This window comes from Kogia breviceps, chromosome 3 (genome assembly GCF_026419965.1).
Source record: "Kogia breviceps isolate mKogBre1 chromosome 3, mKogBre1 haplotype 1, whole genome shotgun sequence".
Classification (NCBI taxonomy): Eukaryota; Metazoa; Chordata; class Mammalia; order Artiodactyla; family Physeteridae; genus Kogia; species Kogia breviceps.
Genome location: NC_081312.1, coordinates 14,109,049 through 14,130,725, shown reverse-complemented (window position 1 = coordinate 14,130,725; position 21,677 = coordinate 14,109,049). Strand labels below are relative to the sequence as shown.

The 21,677-nt window shown below is 43.4% G+C and overlaps 1 protein-coding gene across 10 annotated transcripts in view; it reads left to right on the top strand.

Moving 5' to 3' along the window:
* TDP1 (tyrosyl-DNA phosphodiesterase 1) overlaps window positions 1-21,677 on the top strand; it is a 75,652-nt gene that overhangs the window by 6,543 nt on the left and 47,432 nt on the right. For 8 of the 10 annotated variants that reach the window (XR_010839435.1, XM_059059276.2, XM_059059279.2 and 5 more), the window contains 7 exons: window positions 2,117-2,160; window positions 3,331-3,386; window positions 5,665-5,761; window positions 10,943-10,977; window positions 15,925-16,017; window positions 20,906-21,073; window positions 21,532-21,610. Coding sequence is in view for 9 of the 10 variants with exons in the window: in XM_059059276.2 (XP_058915259.2) it covers window positions 2,117-2,160; window positions 3,331-3,386; window positions 5,665-5,761; window positions 10,943-10,977; window positions 15,925-16,017; window positions 20,906-21,073; window positions 21,532-21,610 (572 nt within the window). In the remaining variant the exon portion in view is untranslated. The remainder of the gene's footprint in view (window positions 1-2,116; window positions 2,161-3,330; window positions 3,387-5,664; window positions 5,762-10,942; window positions 10,978-15,924; window positions 16,018-20,905; window positions 21,074-21,531; window positions 21,611-21,677) is intronic. The other 2 variants (XM_059059277.2, XM_067027907.1) reach the window with 1 other exon arrangement.

The following is a 21,677-nucleotide window of genomic DNA, read 5'->3' as shown; positions in this document are numbered from 1 at the left end:
GTCCGGGCTTGTGACTGGCATGTGAGGTGGGGGCTTTGGGGTCTGATGCCACCTCCGGGCGGATGGTGTCAGAATTGAGTTCAGTTGTAGGACGCGCAGCTGGTGTCCATGGAGGATCGGTCTGTGTGGGAACGCCCCCCACCTCCTGCTGCACTTGGTGTCAAAAACTTTGCATGCAGAGAGGAAACAAGGGTTTCCTTTGAGAGAACAGCAGGGCCCCTAGAATCCCAGACACAGGGCCTCACCACCTGCTTGCTGTGTTGGTAATTAACAAAGGACCTAACATTCTTCAAAGTATCAGTTCACTCACCTTTAAACTGGGGATTCAGCAAAAGGAGATAACACATGAAGTGCCCGGCACAGTATATTCACATGGCAGATACACAAAATAAACGTTGTCACCCTTATTTCACATTACCTTTCTTGCCCACATTCAAGAATAGATTGTGTTCACTGTTAATAGTGTTTTAATTATATATCCAATGTATAATTACCTCTTATGTGATGTATAAATGTTGGTATATTTAATTCCATACTATAAAGAGTTTGATTCTACAAGGAGTTATTTTTCCTTTTTGTAAATGTCTAGGTGCTTTGCAGAAATAGAAGATAGATCTCAGTGTTTCATTTTATTTGAGAGAGATTGAAACAGGAAATAGAGAACTGTGCAAGGTTTTGCTCTATATAATAAAGTGATAAAGACTGGCTATTAGCACCAAGATATGGAAGGAGGAGTGGTAACATGATAGGAGCTTTTATATGGATTATCTCCTTTAATCCTCAAAACAGCCTTATGAGTAGATGTTGCAGTTGTCCTCCTCGGATAGGTGACCGATCTGCAGAGAAGTTGAATAGCCTGCCCAGGGTCATAGAGCTGGCGGATGGTAGAACTGGGATTTGAATCCAGGCATTCCAGCATCAGAATGCGTGCTCTTAAGCGTTTGGTGTACCACTCCAGCAAAGGCCATAACTGTAGGTTGTTTACAAGGTCTCATGGAGGAAGAGGGACCTCAGATGGGCCTTGAAAAATGGATAAAATTTAGAAAGGTAGAAAGAGCAGTGGCAGTGAGGGCAAAATGGTGGCACCACGTTGCAGTTTCTCTCTTGATTGTGCAACTCTCCCTTTAAGGTAAGAGCTTGCTTAGAGGACTTTTTCGTTCTTTTAGAATCTTTGTACCCTGGCATTTATCTCCACGTCTGGAAGACAGGAGGCGCTCAATAAATACGGATCACATAAGTGAACGAGCCCAGTCTGAACCTCCAGGGTTGGCTTGGTGGTTAGAGCGGAAGTGCTGGAGTCAGACTGTCTGTGTTCAAGTCCCGACCCCACCTGTCCCCAGCTGTGTGGCCACGGGCGGCCCGCTAAGGAGAGACTCCCCATCTACAACGTGGGAACAACAGACCCCCACGGACAGAAAATGGCTGCGGGGAGCGAGAGTTAACACGTGGAAAGTACCAGGAACAGGGCCTGGCACCCGATGGGTCCTGTCCAAGTGAGGCTGTTATAATCGGTGGTGGCGATGAGGGTTGTGTGCCTCCTCTCAGGGTGTAGAGACATGGCTTTCTGTTTTCTCTGAAGTAAAGCCTGAGTGGGTGCAAGGTGGGGCCTCCTTAGAGATGACCTGGGTGCCAGAAATATGAGCTTGGAGCTGCGGGGGCCTCTGCCCTCCCTCCACGGGAAGCGAGAGCCCTCAGGCTCCAGAGAGCTGTCTGGCTAGTCCCAGACTGGGGAGGTTTCCTGGCGAGAGACTTCAATGAGTACTTGAAGGAGGTAAAAAATTAAGAGATCTGGAAAGAGGAAGGACACGCATCGTCATTGTCCTTATTGGCAGTTTGTAAACTTGCCCAGTCATCCAGTACTGAAGTTGTAGATCTTGATTTTCCATTACGTTTGGTTAAATAACACTGATACATAATAAATATTATTAAATAGCCCAGGGAAATTTTCTCTTGAATTTTATGGAACATTAAAGTATAGCCTTGTGGTACCTTTTCAGTGCATCATTTTCTAAGCCACATTCCTGTCGGTGGTTATTTAATAAGTCAGTTGTGATTATTATTACTAGGTAGTCTTTATCAAAAATATGAATTAGAGATAAATGTTTTGTCTCCCCAGATATCTTATCTCCTCTCTTTGGGACACTTGTTTCTTCAGCTCAGGTGAGTTCACAGTTTTTTCTTTGGACGGAAAGGGCAAATAACTGTAAGAAAGTGAGCAGTGGGTCCTATGCAGGGTCCCTGAGGTGGCGCTTACCTGGAGGCTGGCACCAAACGCCGCGGTTGTGGGATCCGTCAGCCTGGAATGTGGATGCACGATCACTGGCGCTTCTGACTCTCGGTTGGGCCATAAGGACTGGCCAGGAAGTCACTCTGGAAATTTCAACCTGAGGGACTTCTCTTTGGGACACCAATAATCTCACAGGACTCTGGTTCAACTCCCTGGGAGTGGGTAGAGAGGTGAAGGCCATGTCAAGTCTGATTTGACTTAGAGAAGTAAATGAGAAATTTCCTACACCCTCCAAAGAGAAGTGAGTAGAAGTTATAGATGTGGGTACGTCTGCATGTTTGATTGACGTGTTTGATTGGCAGCTCTCCTGCCTGACAGAGCTGGTCCCTTTGCGTTGATAAATCACCTTAGTGTGCCAGGCTCTCCAGCAAATAAAACAAGGTCTTGTGCCTAAAGAAGGCAAAGCTGTCTGTGTTCTCCACGTTCTGCTTGGCGGCAGGAATCCTGGTCTCCAGATGGAATGTGGGGTGAATTTGTGTGTGTTCTCCTGGCTAGATTGAGTCAGTATGTCCAGGAGGAGGTCCAGGGATTACCCAGGCCTGGGGAGGAACCCGGTGGGTAAGTCTAGTCCAGAACCTGTAATCAAGATGTAATTGTCATAAGCCTAGTGAATGTCTAGTCGCAGATGCCTGTTTACAAAGCTAACTCATAAGGTAGGCTGAAAGGAAATGTTCTTTTCCAAAAGTCCTTTTTATAATCATCTAGGGGGAAAGGGATAGATTTATAAGCCCCATTAATCAGAGGACTCTTAGAAATAATGTAAAAAGACTCAGTTTACAAATACAAATGCTGCCAAAGCATGCAGAGGTAATTTCCTGTTTTCTCAGGCACTCCCGCACTAATTCAGAACCTTTGAATGGTGTATTCCCTTCAAGATGTATTTTAGGTTTGTTTATGAGTATTGTAGCAAATTGTCCATGTTTATACATAATATATGTAGTTCATCATTAGAGTTTCTTTGAATTCAATAACCAAACACTTCTCCTTATAGACTGCTTTTCTGAATTGCCCGTGACTTCTTTTCTTCCCCTCCCCCCATCCAGTTTAACTACTGCTTTGATGTGGACTGGCTCGTAAAACAGTATCCACCAGAGTTCAGGTGAGTTCCACAGAGTGATGGATGACGTCATAACTGTCATGCAGCCTTAAAACACAAGATTTGTGTTTCTCAGGCAGCTGCCGTGCATCTTCTTTGAATATTTCTTTTGGAACTATTGAAATCATAAAAATGTGAAGTTATACTGGGAAAACAGCATTTTTTTAATATATTCTAACTAATCACAAGCCTTCCCAATACAGATTTTAGCGTGTCCTTCTGTTCTGTCCAGAAGTAGATTAGGACAAATTTCAACCCGAATAAAAGAATTTTAGGTCCAATGTTAATATGGAAGAAAAGGTCACTGCCACCTGTGTTCTTGACCTATAAGCATGCCATGCTTCGCTGGGCACATCAGTGCTGTTCTTTTTTTGAGACTCTCTTGTTTCACAAGTGATTTTTCATGTAGCTTAGGAGTTAACGCAGGGGTCATAGGGCCTTCCCCACCCCACCCAGATTATGGAAGTGATGGGTTTTCAGTCTGTCTGCCTCATATTAGGCAGTGCAAACCAAATAAATATGGCATCCCATGGTGACATGCCACCTGTCCCGTTTCTAACACATTGATGTGGCAGAATCCCATAACAGCAAGTAAGGTGGTGGAATACACATGCAGGAAAATGGTTGTCAGGGCCCTCAAAGTCCATGGTGCATTTAGCACATCAGATTGTGGGAACCTTCATTATTAATAATAGATAAAATGCTGGGAGTTCCCTGGCAGTCCAGTGGTTAGTACTCGGTGCTTTCATCGCTGTGGCCCAGGTTCAATCCCTGGTTGGGGAACTAAGATCCTGCAAGCCACGAGGCACAGCCAAAAATAATCCTAATAGATAAAATACTGTTGAAATTTCCCAGGCAGCTTTGGCACTCAAGGGCTCATATTTGACCTGTAACACGTAAGATTAGTTTTAGCTGCATGTAACAGAAAAGTAGAAATAACAGTGGCTTAAGCGAGAGAGAAAATAATTTCACCAACCTATTCAGAGTCGGATGATGCCCTCCCACATTAGGGAGGACGATCTGCTTTGTTGAGCCACCGATTCAAACGGTCATCTCCCACGCAAGCACCCCCAGAGACACACCCAGAAATCATGTTTTATCTGGATACCCTTGGCCCAATGAAGTTGACACACAAAATTAACCATCACACTGCCTTTTTGTGATAGTTTTTAGAACACCAGTAAATCTGAAGTAATTAACGAGGACTTCAGCTTCTGTCAATAATGTTTAATCTTTTATTTTTTAAAAAGACCTGATAATCTGATAACAGGAATTGTTTCTAGGTAACAGATGCATGATTATCTCTTACATTATTCTCTGTACTGTGTTTCTAGTTGTAAGATAGAAAATTTTTTTTCCAAATGGAAACAAACCAGGAAGGTGTGTTTCTTAGTTTTATTTTACCTGACATGTTAGAATAAAGCTGTCAGGCTTAAGGGTTAGGAATCAGTCCTGGATGTGCATTTTCTGTCCTGTTTCTTTTTAGTTGAGTGTTGTCCCTTCTTGTGTGGCAGAGAATCATTCTGCATGTGATTGATAATTGTGGAAGTTGTTCATGTTGCTTGATTGCTTGTTGGAGAAAAATCCAATTTTTGTTTTGTTGGGAGAGCTTATAAAGATATATTGATTTCTAAGGATTATCTCACTTTGAATTAACCAGAGTAGGTCATGGTTGCTTTAAAAGCCTTTTTAATCTATTCCTGCAGAATGTTTTTATATTGTCCTTTTGAATTTAAAAATAGGGCATTTTCAATGTTCACTGGGCTCTGTTGCATTGAAATATCACCACCTATTAGTGAAACTACGTGCTGTGGGCCTGGGCCCCTTCACTTGTTTCCTGGGCATCTGGTGCAGGACCTTGCTCACAGTAGGGGTTTAACATACGGCTAGTGAGGAAGTGGTCTATTGTTTGGGCCAAGAGAAGGGAAAGAAAAGAGCATCATACTAGACAACAATGATTGTATATCTTTTAGTCTATCTGAATTTAAACATATTAACACAGAGCTGACGATGTGCCCTTTCGGACCAAAGAAGATAATTACTCGAGGACTTTCTTGAGCCCCAGCCCCTCCAGGTCACAGCAGAGCTTCAGGCTCAGGCCACGGGGCTCCATTATAAAGGTAACCAGTTACCAAAGGTTAACTGGCCACTGTCCTGTGCTGGCCCCGTACTCAGTCACCACACAGGCCAGAAACAGATGTCGGTGGTCAGCGACCCTTAACTGGGCGCCAGTTCAGCTTCATGAGTGATAGATTTTAAATACTCCTGATCTCTTTTTCAGGAAGAAACCAGTCCTGCTCGTGCATGGCGACAAACGTGAAGCAAAGGCTCACCTACATGCCCAGGCAAAGCCTTATGAAAACATTGCCCTCTGCCAGGTAAGCTACTTATTGCCCTTCGAGATCATGCTTATTCTGAGAGTTGGAAGGAAATTGAGACCTTGAGACTGTCCACCCACCTAATGCAGGAATCCTCTCTCCAGCATCACCAACAGACATCTGTCCAGCCTTGGCTTAAACGCTTCCTGAGGTAGCTCATCCTATTTGTGGGTAGCCCTCATGGTTGAAAGATTTTCCTTTATGTTAACCTGATATCTCTGTAATTAGGGTTCTCCAGAGAAACAGAACCGATAAGGGTGTGTGTGTGTGTGTGTGTGTGTGTGTGTGTGTGTGTGTGTGTGTGTGTGTGTGTGTGTGTGTGTGTCTGTCTGTCTGTCTTTGTGTCTGTGTGTACAGAGAGATTTATTTTCAAAGAACTGGCTCACGTGATTGTGGAGGGTGGCAAGTCCAAAATCTGCAGGGCAGGCTGGAGACCCCAAGAAGCACTGATGTTGCATTTTGAGGCCAAAGACCGACTGGAGACTCATTCCCTCTTCCTGCAGGGAATCAGTCTTTTTTAAATTTCCTTTCCACTTTTCAACAGACGGACTGAGGCTCAGAAACATTCTGGAGGGTAATCTCCTTTACTCAAAGTCTACTGATTGAAACGTTAATCTCCTCAAAATACCTTCATGGCAACATCTGACCAAATGTCTGGGTGCTGTGGCCTAGCCAGGTTGACACATACAATCTTCTTCCTCTGCCTTCTACGTTGGTCCTAATTTTCCCACTCTGGAGCCACATAGACTAAATCTCCTTGCATGTCTCAGTGATTCTCGTATCTGAAGTCATCTATTTTTGTCCCCCTAGTTTTCTCGTTCAGGTTCAAGCGTTCACTTTCTTCAGGTGTACCTGGTATATCAAGGGTTCCCTATCTTTCCCCAACCTGCCAGCCCTCTGGTTGTATCTATTTTGTCCATGTCCCTGTGGAAACGGAGGTTTCAGCATTATTGAGCAGGTTTTTTGGACTCAGTTCAGTGGCAGTTTCTTTCTCTGAAGGCAGCTTAAAACTGGTAGTTTTTACTGTGACAACTTATCCAACGTACATTAGCTGCCATTGACATTTCACCCATAGCCCTTATTAGTTCTTTTTCACAAGAATCACTCAGTACTGGAGAGACCCATAGAAGAGAAGCAGACCTGCTAGGAAACTACCTTGCGACCTGTATGCTGTGTGTGATCCCAGTCCGACGAGGGCCGTTAGGTGGTCTCATAACAGGCTGGGTTTGCTGGGACCAAAGCAGAGAAGAGGCGAAAAGGCTGTTTCTTTATATATTCCCATAATTTTGTCCTGATACTTTCCAGTCAGTTCATGGAAATACAGTGTGACCAGTGAGTCTTGGAGTTTCCTTAGGACTCATGGTTTTAGACTCCACGTCCGAAAGGATCTTTTTATGTGTGGCATTTTGTGTAAGAAGCAGGCAAACTGGGCGGGGAAGGGAGGCAAGGGGGTAGCATGGAATTCAGAAAATGTTTACATTTGTGATTTCCTTCCTGTGGTGGTGCTGAAGTGGCTGCTGTAATATTCACCTTTTCCTATTTGAGCACGTTGGTCTGTCCCTTCATGAGCAGCTTGATGAATGATTCTTTCATGGCCCTTTTCTCTCCTGGCCAATAGCTTAGTGAAGTTGGCTCAGGATTTCTGCTCTTGGAGTTCAGAGACAAGAGTGAATTACATAGAACCTAATTATTTTTCTTTTCTATTTTCCTTCTAACGTCCTTTTTCCCTCCATCCTAACGTCCTTTTTCCCTCCATCCATACAAGGTGAAAGAATTCCAACTCACGTTTTATCACATCTTCTAGCTATAGAATATTATCTATGTGTGTATGTGTATTTTTTTAAAGATTAAAACAGTGAGAAATCTCAACCTGATCAATTTTAAATGCATCTCACAACATTTTTCCTATGATGTAACTCCCTGTACTCTATGTACTTGGATTTTTAAATTATTCCATCTCTTTATCCATCCTGTTTGCAGCTCACCTTCTACACAAGATATGCCTTTGCTTAGCAGTTGCCTAAAATCCCCTTGTTTTGCATTTGTTTCCAAAGAAAGAAGAGGTTAAACTTCAGTAGGATAGCACTTACCAGACTAATAGTGGGCAGAAAATAAAATAACGCGGGAATCCTGAAACCCAGCGATAAAATCAATGGAAATACAAAGTGTTTTTCAAATGCACTGAAAAGTTTAGGAGAGGTGGTGGCATGCCTAGTGGCGTGCTTCAGGCCAGCCGCTAGAGGGTGTAACGAGCCCTGTGTTCCAAACCTCGTGTGAAGAGCCTCCGTAAGTTCTCAGCTCTAGTCTGAGGGACATGGTGATTGCCCCATCCTGACTTACTGAAATGCCTTTATAACTTCTCTTTAAAATGAATTTTTGAATTTTTTTTTTTTAGCAACGTCGTGTCATTTGACTAAGCTGGGTCACGTTAAGTCAAAGAATAAGTGGATGCTGACACTTTGCCCATTTTGCACACCTGGTGGTCCAGGGTCGGACTTCCTGGGTTCTGTCCCAGCTCTCTGCCCGCAAGCTGTGTCATTCTGGGCCCATCACGTAACCACTTAAAGCCTCATTTCTTCATCTTTAAAATGAATTACTAATACTGTATCTTATAGGGTTATTGGGCAAAGAATTTGGTGCATTTGCCAAAAAGAAGCACCCATTAAATATTATCTGTTGAAATGATTATCATCCTTGCTTTTGTGCTTAGAGTTGTCCAAAAGCACACAACAAATCACAAAACTAAACTCAGAAGCCAAGTTTTTTGACCATTGCTTTTTCTGAGCTAAATATCAATTTACAGAGTGGCAGCCTTCATTCTGATTTTGTAATTGAAAGACGTGAAATACTGGGATTAACATATACACACTACTATATATAAAATAGATAACCAACAAGGGAACTATACTCAGTATTTTGTAGTAACCTATAAAGGAAAAGAATCTGAAAAAGAATAGACATATATATGTATCAATATAACTGAATCACTCTGCCGTACACCTGAAAGTAACACAACATTGCGTTAATTTTTTTTTAAAAGAAAGACATGAAATGCACTTTCCTGCTCACTCTTCTGTAGCCGGTCCACACAAACGTGTACCAGTCTGTGAGCAGCCCAAACACTGAGTTTACAAGGGTAGTGAACTTGGCCACCTGTCCGTGAGCATCCCCAAGACAGGGGCTCTGTCATCCTCGCCTGTGTATTCCAGTTGCCCATTGCTGCCCCCAGCACACAGGCCCACCTGTGGAGAGCGGGCAGGGGGGTGCTTTGATTTTAATAGCACTTGCTTCCATTTGTAGAGTGCTTACCCCATGCAGCTCCTTTTCCTAAGCATTTTTTTTTTTTTTTTTGGTTTTTGTGGTACACGGACCTCTCACTGTTGTGGCCTCTCCCGTTGCGGAGCACAGGCTCCGGACGCGCAGGCTCAGCGGCCATGGCTCACGGGCCCAGCCGCTCCGCGGCATGTGGGATCTTCCCGGACCGGGGCACGAACCCGTGTCCCCTGCATCGGCAGGCGGATTCTCAACCACTGCGCCACCAGGGAAGCCCCTCCTAAGCATTTTTTGTGTACTTTTCTCATTTATTCCTAACAACTCCCTGAATCTCCTAATAGTACCCTCATTTCAGAGAGTAGGAAGATGAGGCATAGAGATTCAAGTATTTTCCAAAGTCCTACAGAGTTGTGAAGATAGGATTTGTGTCCATATACAGAATTCCTAGCCGGTAAGCTATTCTTGACATCTCTATTTAACTTTTTCATCTTGAGGCCTAACCAAGGTCTTGCTATACCGGATGTTAGATAAAATGTTTTACTTCCCCACCTACCCCCCCATTTGTTTATAAAGATATCATTTTAAAACATGAAAAATGGATTTAATATATTTATTTTCAGCATCTTCTGTGTTATAAATGTAAGAAAACTTTTAACATCATAATGTCTCAATACTGCCACCACTTTCAATGTTTCTTTTACATATGCTTTGAAAACTTTTTGTGTGTATTTCTGTATAAGCCAAATATCTAATTTTAAAACGTTGCATAGAGTCTCATTTGTTTTTACTAGTTTTCTGGCTTCTAAAGAAATTAGGCTTCTCACTTCTAATTACTGTAATTAAAAATGCAGTATGTATTGAATCATTCTGGGTAATGAAAAAGAAGTTTTTAAAAAAATGAACCTCACTGGATGCTATTCTAAAAGCTGTTTTGAATCTACAAACAATATATGCTGGAGAGGGTGTAGAAGAAAGGGAACCCTCATACACTGTTCGTGGGAATGTGAATTGATACAGCCACTATGGAGAACAGTAAGGAGGTTCTTTAAAAAACTAAAAATAGAACTACCATACGACCCAGCAATCCCACTACTGGGCATATACCCTGAGAAAACCATAATTCAAAAAGTCATGTACCACAATGTTCATTGCCTCTCTATTTACAATAGTCAGGACATGGAAGCCACCTAAGTGTCCATCGACAGATGAATGGATAAAGAAGATGTGGCACATATATACAATAGACTATTACTCAGCCATAAAAAGAAACGAAATTGAGTTATTTGTAGTGAGGTGGATGGACCTAGAGTCTGTCATGCAGAGTGAAGTAAGTCAGAAAGAGAAAAACAAATACCGTATGCTAACATGTATATATGGAATCTAAAAAAAAAAGTCCTGAAGAACCTAGGGACAAGATGGGAATAAAGACTAAGACCTACTAGAGAATGGACTTGAGGACACGGAGAGGGGGAAAGGTAAGCTGGGACAAAGTGAGAGAGTGGTATGGACATATATTCACTACCAAACGTGAAATAGATAGCTAGTGGGAAGCAGCCACATAGCACAGGGAGATCAGCTCGGTGCTTTGTGACCAGCTAGAAGGGTGGGATAGGGAGGGAGACGCAAGAGGGAAGAGATATGGGGATATATGTTTATGTATAACACATTCACTTTGTTATAAAGCAGAAACTAACACACCATTGTAAAGCAATTATACTCCAATAAAAATGTTTAAAAAAATTAAAAAATAAAAGCTGTTTTGGCAATCAAGGACTTGTCCACTAGAGGGCAGTAAAAACTTTAAAAACAAAAAAAGTTGACCTGAATCTTTTCTAATTTAATTTTCAATAGATAGAGATATTATTGAGTTTTTAAAAAACAAGTAACTTGACCTCTTTTTTATCCTAGGCAAAGTTGGATATTGCATTTGGAACACACCACACGTAAGTAATTTTTATGACATGGGGGAGGGAGGATATGAGTTTAAGAGATCAAAGGATGCTCTTCAGAAATCGCCCTTAGAGGGACCCACATGTGATGATTTTGCTGGGGGAAAAGCTATCAGTTAGGAAGCAGAGGAAAAGGAGTTGTTTCTGAACAGCCTTAAGAACAAGTACCAGGATTCTGGCTCTGGACATGAAAGTCTGAATCTGTGATGCGGTTTCTGCTTTCTCTTGAGGGTGTTCATTATAGCCGACTGGGGGGGATAGATTGTGGTCCGCGGTTACGCATGACTGTATGTGCGGTAGTCACATGCCTATGGATTCCACCACTTTAAAGAAGGTCTTGTGAATTTTATAAGATTCTGAGTTGCATCAAATAGAATATTGTTGGGTCAACTCTGTGCTGTGATCAAAAGAAAAACTGTTTTACTAGAAGTTGTCATCTTGAGAGGCTGGTACCTGTCCCTGCTTCAAGACATCTCAGAAAATTCTCTTAGGATAATTTCTGAGATATTGCAAACGACAGACAGGAGAAACTTTTCTCTTATTTCCTACTTGATACATAGCAGCTTGACTCCCGTTTTATTTGAGTCTTACTGTTTATGGGAGCCCTTTTACATAATTGTTCTCTAGCTGAGAAAAGAATAAGACATGGTTGCCTCGATTTCAGTATTTTTGTAAATCATATTTCTCTAGAGATATGTCACACTCAAAAGAGTGTGACAAAGCCTGATCTTTCGTCTAGACCAGCAGTGGAAGCAGGTAGCCTGCTGCTTCAGGCACGTCCCTTTGGGTATCTGTTCCTAAGGCAACGAGGAATCTCATGACAGGAAGTGTTTGCCCCGAGTCTTGCAGTGACCACTGTTTTCCTGATATTATGCCAAAAACGAGGGCATATGTTCATCATTCTCTTTGTAAGCTTAAAGCTATATTTTGCCAGTCTGTCTCCAGAAAGGAACCAGAGCAGAAAGCACTGAGCCACTTCGTGAAAGGATACCTATCAAGCATACATTATCTGGTTTTAGGTGCTCTTGTGTAAACGTTGCTGCATTTACCAACCACCCCTAATTAGTAACTTTAGTGTAATGGAGGGTTGTTGAGAGTGACCTCAAAAGCACCTACCTAGCTGGAGTATCAGGCACAGAGCTCACAGATTGCTAATTTCAGCAAAGTATACAAAATAGCACTGAATAGGCTGAGTCAGCATGTTAGGCTCCTATAGCTGCACCACCGCGGGAGACGCTGATGGCGGCAGTAGTAGTCAGCTGTCCTGGGTAGAGATTCTGCCAGTAAAGCGTTGCACCAGGTGGATCCTTGTCCCCCGCCCTTAGCTGGAACCCTAGCCTAAATACCTTACTGATTCCAGAATACATTCAGCAAGCTCTGTTTTGGATCCTGGGCATGATTTGCTAGACCTTGCAGTGCGGGGTTCCTGTGCAGGGCACACGTTCTGTGCCCGCAGCCAGCGTGCGTTGGGCACTTTCACACTGCACTTAATATGCTAGCGAGTCATAGGAGAGCCTGGGCCGGTGGAGGGACTGAGTGCTGGGCTGGCCCAGATCTGACACAGTGGCATTTGAGGGGGGCGGGGCTATCTTTTTTTTTTTTTTTTTTAATGCTATTCAAAAAAATTACTTGGTCCTTTGTCTTCATTTTATAGACTAGAAGCCCCAAGTAGGTAGACAGTTTTCCTCCAGCCAGTGTTGGAGACAGGACTAGAACTGTTTATTTTTGCTTAAGTTCTTAACTTACTTTTGTTGTTTCCTCACTGCTAAAATTAAGTCTGTTCCCACACACGCTTTGCAAGTCCATTCTTCCTTCGCCTCCAACACATGTATTTTGCAGGTTAAACCCAGCAGAGTTCCTCATTTAGAGTTGAAAGTGTCTAGGGAAGTAATGATAGACCCTTTCCCCACTCTGTAGTATGTGAGTAGTTTACATTTTGTTAAAATGCCAGTATTTTGTCGGAGATTGAATTCATGCCTTGAAATTACTTTCAGTTGTTCATTTTAAAATATATTAAGAGTTATTCATTAAGTATCTATTATATTCTTGAAGCACAGCTCGAGGGGATGTAAAGTGTTTTGAGACATAGTGATTTTTTTCCTTCCAGCCTTTAGTCTTTGGGTGAGAGAGGCAAGACAAACACACGAGCTAGGAAAGAAGGAAAGCCTTCCAGCTCCTGGTGACAGGTGTGAACGTGTCCCCTCCCTCCCCCAACAGAGTGGAGCTGCCACAGTAACTCTGAAGGAGTCTCCGGGGTCACACTTGGTCAGCTGGCGGGTGGTGAGCACGTACTGCTTGGGGAGCATCTGGAAGTGACCAGATGCAGCCCCATCCTCCAGGAGCTCATGGTCCTCTTAGAGACAGTGAACGTGCTCCATCCCTGCTTCCAGGATGCTGTGCAGTCCCGGGGCTTATCTCATAGTGCTTTAGAATGCTGAAGCTCTTTGGTGGCCCCCAGAGCTGGAAGCAAAGGCACCTCCCACGGCCCTGAGAATCCACAGGGGGAGGGAAGCCTCAGATGTGGCCGTGCAGCCAGGTGCAGGCTGCAGAATGAGTCTCTCTCCTCTTTGGGCTGTAGCAGGGCCTCCCCTCCATGTGACCCTCTCCTGCCCCAGTAGCATGAAGTAGCTGCGGCCCTGTCCAGCCCAAGGGAAGCCGTGCACAGTGAGAGGAGGATCCAACATGTGTGATCCAAATAAGCACTGCTCCTGGTTCACGTGGGGAGCTGGATAGTCCCCATGACCTCGCGTAGCCACGGATTCCGCAGTTGTGAGATGGGAATGATAGTGCCTCCTCTGTAATGGGTGGGGTTTACTGTGCTAGCATTCTGTGCGGCTTCTGAAGCAGTGCCTGGTACATAAGTGCTCCACAGACATCAGCTTGCCTTCCCCCCTGTGCAGCAACAGCTTCAAAGAGGGGAAGTGTCCCTTCTGCCACCCCCATAGCTTAATAGATAATATGCAGGTCAGTATTCTTCAGGGAAGACCTCATTTCTTTATATGTTTTATCCATTTTTAACTCTGACCTTATTGGGACATGCCATTTTGTCTATGAAAAGTTTAATATGACTCCCCTTAGATTAGTTCTCAATGCTATTTGATAGGATTCACTGACATTAGTGCATGATTTTCCTGTGAATTGATGCCTTAACTAAAGGAAATATTTGTAAAAGTTAAATCATGAATTCGTCGTAACTGGCTTATTCTTAATTACAGTCAGCTACTAATTTGGCAACTGTGTATGTAAATTTGCCCAGATTTCAGGGAGCACATCTCATACATGGAAAGAAGATTGGCTCAACAGCTGTCATTTCTCCAGCTTTGCATTAATTTACCATTTGCCAGCTTGGGTTAAATTCTCATTCTGGCAAGAGCTAAGTCTCATTCTCTGTTTGTATAGTCTTTTCTGTATTTTTCAATGCTAATAACCCCATTCTGTCGAGATAGTATTTGGGATGTTGTTTATTTGAGAGAACTGGTGGTTCGTTTTTTTCCGACATGTAAACTGACTTCCATCAGTAAATGTTAAGTAGCATTTTGGCCTCCATAGAAATAAGGTAGAGTTACTGCCTTGAGTGAATCTCTAGTTAGGGGAGAGAGAATTTAGGTTCCTGAAATAATTAGAAAACCATCGGGAGGCCAAGAATCATCCAAAAGTGGATGGCAAAGTAAAGCAAGGCCTGGAAGCAGTAGAGGGAATGTACACCTGGAGTGTTTTACATTTAACAAAACACGTACTGCGTTTCATTCTCACATCAGCCCTATGAAGTGAACACGGGGGTTGATCCTTCATGCCACAAGTGAGAAGCCGAGGCTCAGGGGACATGAAACGACTCAGAGATATTAAATGACTTACGTAGGGTCCTATGGCTTCTAACTGATAGACACTGGTACTTAGGTCTTCCAGCTTCAGATGGAAAGCTTTTATCTGTCCTGTTCCCTCCCTCTCACTGGAATTAAACTAAGAGAAATAATCTGATGACTGGGGAAGCCCCATGGGAAAGAAGGGAATCTCTAGGGCTGATTTGAGTAAAGGGAGAAGAAAAGGGAAGACTTACCTCAAGCCCAAGTACACACCAAGTCTGGCATCTATAGAATATGAAGAAAGATCAGTCTCTTGAAAATGGAGCATCTTTCAAACTTAATCTGCAACCCACAGTAGGAAATGCGTTTGTCATTTCAGTCTGCTGCACGTGTCTGTACTGATCAGTGTGCTGAAACAAGAGTTTCACAAACCAGCACTTAAATATATGCAATATACTCTTGAGTTTCTAATTTATTCTGTTGCAGTTTTTTTTTTTTTTTTTTTTTTAATGCGAGGTAGCCACAGCGTAGCAAGAGGTTGTGACCATACTCTGAAAACACTGGACAAGAAGATTCCTGTTGGGGCTTCCCTGGTGGTGCAGTGGTTGAGAATCCGCCTGCCAATGCAGGAGACACGGGTTCGTGCCCCGGTCCGGGAGGATCCCGCATGCCGCGGAGCAACTAAGCCCGTGAGCCATGGCCGCTGGGCCTGCGCGTCCGGAGCCTGTGCTCCGCGGCGGGAGAGGCCGCAACAGTGAGAGGCCCGCGTACCGCAAGAAAAAAAAAAAAAAAAAAAAGAAGATTCCTGTTGTCCCTGATAGTAATGGGTGATTCTGAATAGATAATAAGGAGCCAGACTACAGTGGGAAGGGGTTTAAAGTGCCAGGACTGGCCAGGTGGACGGGATGGAGGAAAAGTTCATTTACCACCAAATACTCATCATTTTGGAAGGTGGTTGTCCACTTGTCACTTAAGCAGACTTTGATAACAGTGATGTATAGAAGAAAAGAAGACTAAATGTTCAAAGTTGGGATAATGTAATAACGGTTTAAAGAATACCTTTAGCTATCGCATTTGCATTAGAAAGGTATTATGAGAGTACTGTTAATGCTTTTTGATCCTTTTTCTGTTTTTAAAGGAAAATGATGCTGCTCCTATACGAAGAAGGCCTCCGGGTTGTCATACACACCTCCAACCTCATTCACGCTGACTGGCACCAGAAAACACAAGGGTTTGTAGCGTTCTGTTCGTCGCTTGGTAGTCACTGTGTGTGCTGAGAAAGGGCAAAAGCGAGAACATTCGATTTATTCATTTTCTCCTGTTTTTTAATTGTGAAAAAAACCAGAATTATGGCATAGAAAAGAGACACATGCAAATAAAAGTGATAGTATTCTTTTACTACCTCCCCCCAGTTCCTCTGTGGAGGTAGCCGGTGTTAACCGTTTAGCACATAAGCATCCGTCACTGCCTTTATTATGCCTGTAAACATATATATTTATACACCGTAGTTTATTTCTAGTTTTTACAAAAGGACATCATACATACACTCTACAGCCAAGTAGATCCCAGGATCTGAGGCAGGAAAGAGGATGAAAGATGAAAGGTCTGAGCCTATTATTTTTCCGTTAAGACCCCCCCGGTAACTTTCTTGGTCCTCACTGATTCCTGCGCCCGCTCGTGCTTGCCGCTTCCCAACAGGTATCGAAAGAAAACTTGGGGCTTGACTGTACGCTAAAAATCTCCCCCCACCCCCAGTCAGTTTAGTTTCCCGTAAAACAAATCTAAACGACTGTCTTTTTAGAGACTGTAACATGGTTGTGAATCTCCAAAAGAATTGAACAGGAAGGTTTTTCATGCCTTTTTTTTAAATTTTTTTTTTTTAATTACGAACACTTTGTCCTTGGTGCATATATGCCAGATCTAGGTTTGATCTCCTAAGAGAAATTTAGGTTTATTTTTAGGGATTTTAGGGACTTGTTCAAACCGTTTCACCCTTTGTTCTCCTTCGCGATAAGGCATCCTTATGACCAGCCTTAATTTCGCTTTCTTTCACTCAAGCTATTCTGCACGTCTCTGCCTTCCTGTGTCAGAAGAATCTCACCCTTTCAAGGTTCGAGAATCTTCCCCTGCATCCTCCTCCTCGTTCCCTTGCTCGTACCATTGCCCAGCCTGGGCTAGAACCCTAATCTGGGGCTCTGACTGAGCCCGAGTGAGACCTTCAGTTGAGCTGAGACAGAGAGCCTCCCAGCCCCCATCCTCTGGGCCTGCTGGACCTGAGTGGGCCGTGCAGCCCCAGAGCTGCCTCTTCCCTCACACAGCCTTTCCCTGAGCCAGGTGTGTGTCGTCCTCTCTTCACTCCCCTTCCACACCATAGCAGGTGGCTTGATCCCCTGTCCCCACTGCCTGATGGTTTTCCTACAAACATGTTCTAGTTTCCAAGTGTCCCACTTAAGACATGTTTCTCAAAATGCAGCGTTGTTCCAGTGGGTTCAGGGTCTCGGGGTTGGACCGTCTCTAAGAGCCTCAGGCGCAGTGCCTTTTTTTTTTTTTTTTTTTTTTTTTAACATCTTTATTGGAGTATAATTGCTTTACAATGGTGTGTTAGTTTCTGCTTTATAACAAAGTGAATCAGTTATACATATACATATGTCCCCATATCTCTTCCCTCTTGCGGCTCCCTCCCACCCTCCCTATCCCACTCCTCTAGATGGTTACAAACCACTGAGCTGACCTCCCTGTGCTATGCAGAGGCTTCCCACTAGCTATCTGTTTTACGTTTGGTAGTGTATATATGTCCATGCCACTCTCTCACTTTGTCACAGCTTACCCTTCCCCCTCCCCATATCCTCAAGTCCATTCTCTAGTAGGTCTGTGTCTTTATTCTCGTCTTACCCCTAGGTTCTTCATGACCTTTTTTTTTTTTCTTAGATTCCATATATATGTGTTAGCATATGGTATTTGTTTTTCTCTTTCTGACTTACTTCACTCTGCATGACAGACTCTAGGTCCATCCACCTCACTACAAATAACTCAATTTTGTTTCTTTCTATGGCTGAGTAATATTCCATTGTATATATGTGCCACATCTTCTTTATCCATATAAGACACTGATGAAAGAAATTAAAGATGATAGAAATAGATGGAGAGATATACCATGTTCTTGGTTTGGAAGAATCAGCATTGTGAAAGTGACTGTACTACCCAAAGCAATCTACAGATTCAATGTAATCCCTATCAAACTACCACTGGCATTTTTCACAGAACTAGGACAAAAAATTTCACAATTTGTATGGAAACACAAAGGACCCCGAATAGCCAAAGCAATCTTGAGAATGAAAACTGGAGCTGGAGGAATCAGGCTCCCTGACTTCAGAGTATACTACAAAGCTACAGTAATCAAGACAGTATGGTACTGGCACAAAAACAGAAATATAGATCAATGGAACAGGATAGAAAGCCCAGAGATAAACCCACGCACATATGGTCACCTTATCTTTTGTTGATAAAGGAGGCAAGAATATACAGTGGACAAAAGACAGCCTCTTCAATAAGTGGTGCTGGGAAAACTGTGGACAGGTACATGTAGAGGTATGAAATTAGAACACTCCCTAACACCATACACAAAAATAAACTCAAAATGGGTTAAAGACCTAAATGTAAGGCCAGACACTATCAAACTCTTAGAGGGAAACATAGGCAGAACACTGTGACACAAATCACAGCAAGATCCTTTTTGACCCACCTCCTAGAGAAATGGAAATAAAAACAAAAATAAACAAATGGGACCTAATGAAACTTCAGAGCTTTTGCACAGCAAAGGAAACCATAAGACCAAAAGACAACCCTCAGAATGGGAGGAAATATTTGCAGTGCTCTTGATCCACCGAGTCTCTGGTTAACAAGGTCTTTGCTACCCCATGAGCTTCTAAGCTGCTATCTTGGATTCTGGGACTGGTGACTCATATGTAGGCCCATCTAAAAAGGAAGTGGTATTAACATAGCTTGTTCTTGAGCAAACAATAATTAACAAAGCTAAAGGGATTTATCCAGTTGGCGCTCCTGTGGCTCAAAGAATCCCACCCACAGCTTCTAGCACCTCTGGAGCTTGAGTTTATAGGCAGCCAGGCCTGTTTCCTTAGGCGTCTCTGGGTTGGCTACTATGGGGAAGGGATTAAGGGTAAATGGCTCGAGTGTTCTTTTTTCTCCTTTATTTAAAAAAACTTTTAAATGTTTTTAAAAAATGGCTAGGTAACTTCACGTGGTTCAAAACTCAGAGTACCAAGGGTATGAAATCTCCATCCAACTTTCCTCTGCCAGCCACCCCAGAATAGGAGGTGCTGTTATATCACAGTTGGTCTAGATTCTACTCTCTCTGATAGTTTCATGTTGTGGGTTGTAACTTTCTTAAAATATTGGCTTGGCCAAAAAGTTCGTTCGGGCTTTTCCGTAAGACCTTATGGAAAAACCCAAACGAACTTTTTAGCCAACCCAATGTTTAAAAGTAGTTTTTTTGTGAAATCTTATTTCCTAGTCATCCTGTCATGGCTCTGCTGATTCTTTCCTTCTCCACATGTGTTCCAGCCATCCTTTTCACCTGCTTCTTGGTCTACCTGTTAATTTCTCAATTTTAAAATTTTTTGGCCCAGGATAATTTCTCTTCTTATTTTGTGAAATGTTAAAAACGCCTCACATCTTGGTATCCTGGTTTAGAATGTCGTCATCTGTCATGTTTCTCATCCAAAACTACTCTCGTGAGTGAACCTCTCATCCAGGAGGAGCCCCACTCACCCTGTGGGCTCCAGGTTGCTACTGGGAGGAGAGACCTTAGCCAGCCAGCCCGACGTGGTCACGTTACACGCACAGGGTCAGAGGGAGGCCCAGCGGGGTCACCGAGCTTGCCCAGAATGACACAGACAGGCAGAAGCAGATCCAGGTCCAGAGCCTGGACCCCTGTCCTGGACACAAGTATAACCCCTCATGCGAGGGGTCACCTCGAGGTGGGAAGGGAAGGTGTGACTTGCCACCCTGCTAGAAACGTGTACAGAGTTCACAAGACCCACCGCCGGGATCCTCGTGGTTCTGGATCCTTCCTGCCCTGACAGCCTGCCTCTTACTAGTCTCCTTGGAGGGCTGCTGGGTGAAAGAGGAATTGGGCAGTTTCTCTTTTGGCTTGTTGGGTAGAAGTGTGGTGGAAATAACCCAAGAAGGGGAAAAAGGCAGGCGTAGCTTGTACTTGCTGAGGCCGCTTTAAATTAGACCCTGTTCATTACCTCGTGGGCGCCTTGGTGAGGCAGGACTGTTAACCTGATTTTGCTGTTGAAGAAACAGCACAAGAAGTTTGAAGCCATACTTCTTTGTAATCTACGAGGCACCACTTCACAGAAGGACTGGGTTTAGCTGTGGTTGTTTGCCATTTGTGGGTATGATATAGAAATTCTGGCAAAGTACACTGACAAAGAATTGATGAAAGATGTCTGTAAAGTTTTTTTACTGAATTATTTGAAAGTCTGAGGTTAGTGTTAATGTAACATGGCTAAATGTGGTCTATACTCATTCCAGATGCCAGATGTGGGATATATATATCCCATATGTTACATATGAAAATGAGTTTGTTTATTGAAAACATATTTACACATACATTTTTTTTCTTAGATAACTTTTATTTTCCACTTGACTAAAGAGCTACATTGACGTAGGCATGGGCAGAACCTTGCTGGGGTTACTGCTGGTGGTGTGCAGTTGCTATAGCAGTTAGGAGTAGAACACTGAACTGTTTTCATCAAGTCTTTAAAAATGATGTAGAGGTGCGAGGGGGAATAAGGAAGGTACGTGAATGAAGGAGGGAGCGTGGAGAGACTGAGCTGGGAGAGGCGGGAAGAGGCCAGGTCTTAATGGGTCTTAAATTCACAGTGAGGTTTTCAAAAATAAGTCTGAATATAATGGGAACCATTGGAGTGGTGCTGTCAGATATGTTTCATGTTGTATAAGGATGACCTTACCATGGAGAGAGGTAGTAAGAATTCACCTCTCCCTTAGGGTGAGTGCCTAGTCAATACAGAGGTACCACTGTGATCAGCTGTGCTTCTGACTGTTAAAGGTTATATTTTTTTCCATTCCAGAATATGGTTGAGCCCCTTGTACCCACGAATAGTCCATGGGACCCACAGATCTGGAGAATCCACCACACACTTTAAAGCTGACCTCATCAGCTACTTGATGGCTTATAACGCCGCTCCCCTCAAGGAGTGGATAGATACCATCCAGGAGCACGACCTCTCAGAAACAAAGTAGGTGGCCTCTTAGCAACGTGGGGTGCTTACCTTGAGCGCCATGTGAGGTCTGGAACACAGGGGCCTGGCAGGAGATGGGTGTCCTTCGGGATGTGATGAGAGCAGGGCCTGTCACTGTCTGCACCTCCTGGTCCTTGGGCACTGAAGTGGAGGCCGGCAGATCTTGCCCCTCACCTGAGTGCCATCACCCCACCCCCTCCCATCCCAGCTGGAGAGCTTTCTTTTAAAATTGCTGAGCTCTTTGCCTGGTACCTCACACCCCGTGGGTGTCCCACCATTACTTGATGTGCTCAAAAGTGATTTTAAGTGTCAGTCACTTCTCTGAAGAGGCATCTCAAGAAAGTGGGTTGGCTCTTAGAATATTTCTTGCTTAATGTTAGTTTTCATGCATATTTTGTGATGTGGGGAGTCCACAAATCACTGTGTTCTATAACTTGTGCTTTATATCTTTTTAGTGTTTACCTTATTGGCTCAACCCCGGGACGCTTTCAAGGAAATCAGAAAGATAATTGGGGACATTTTAGGCTTAGGAAGGTAACAGAATTTTTACTATTTTACCATTTTTTAAAAATTTAATGTATGTTCTGTCCTTTTTCATTTA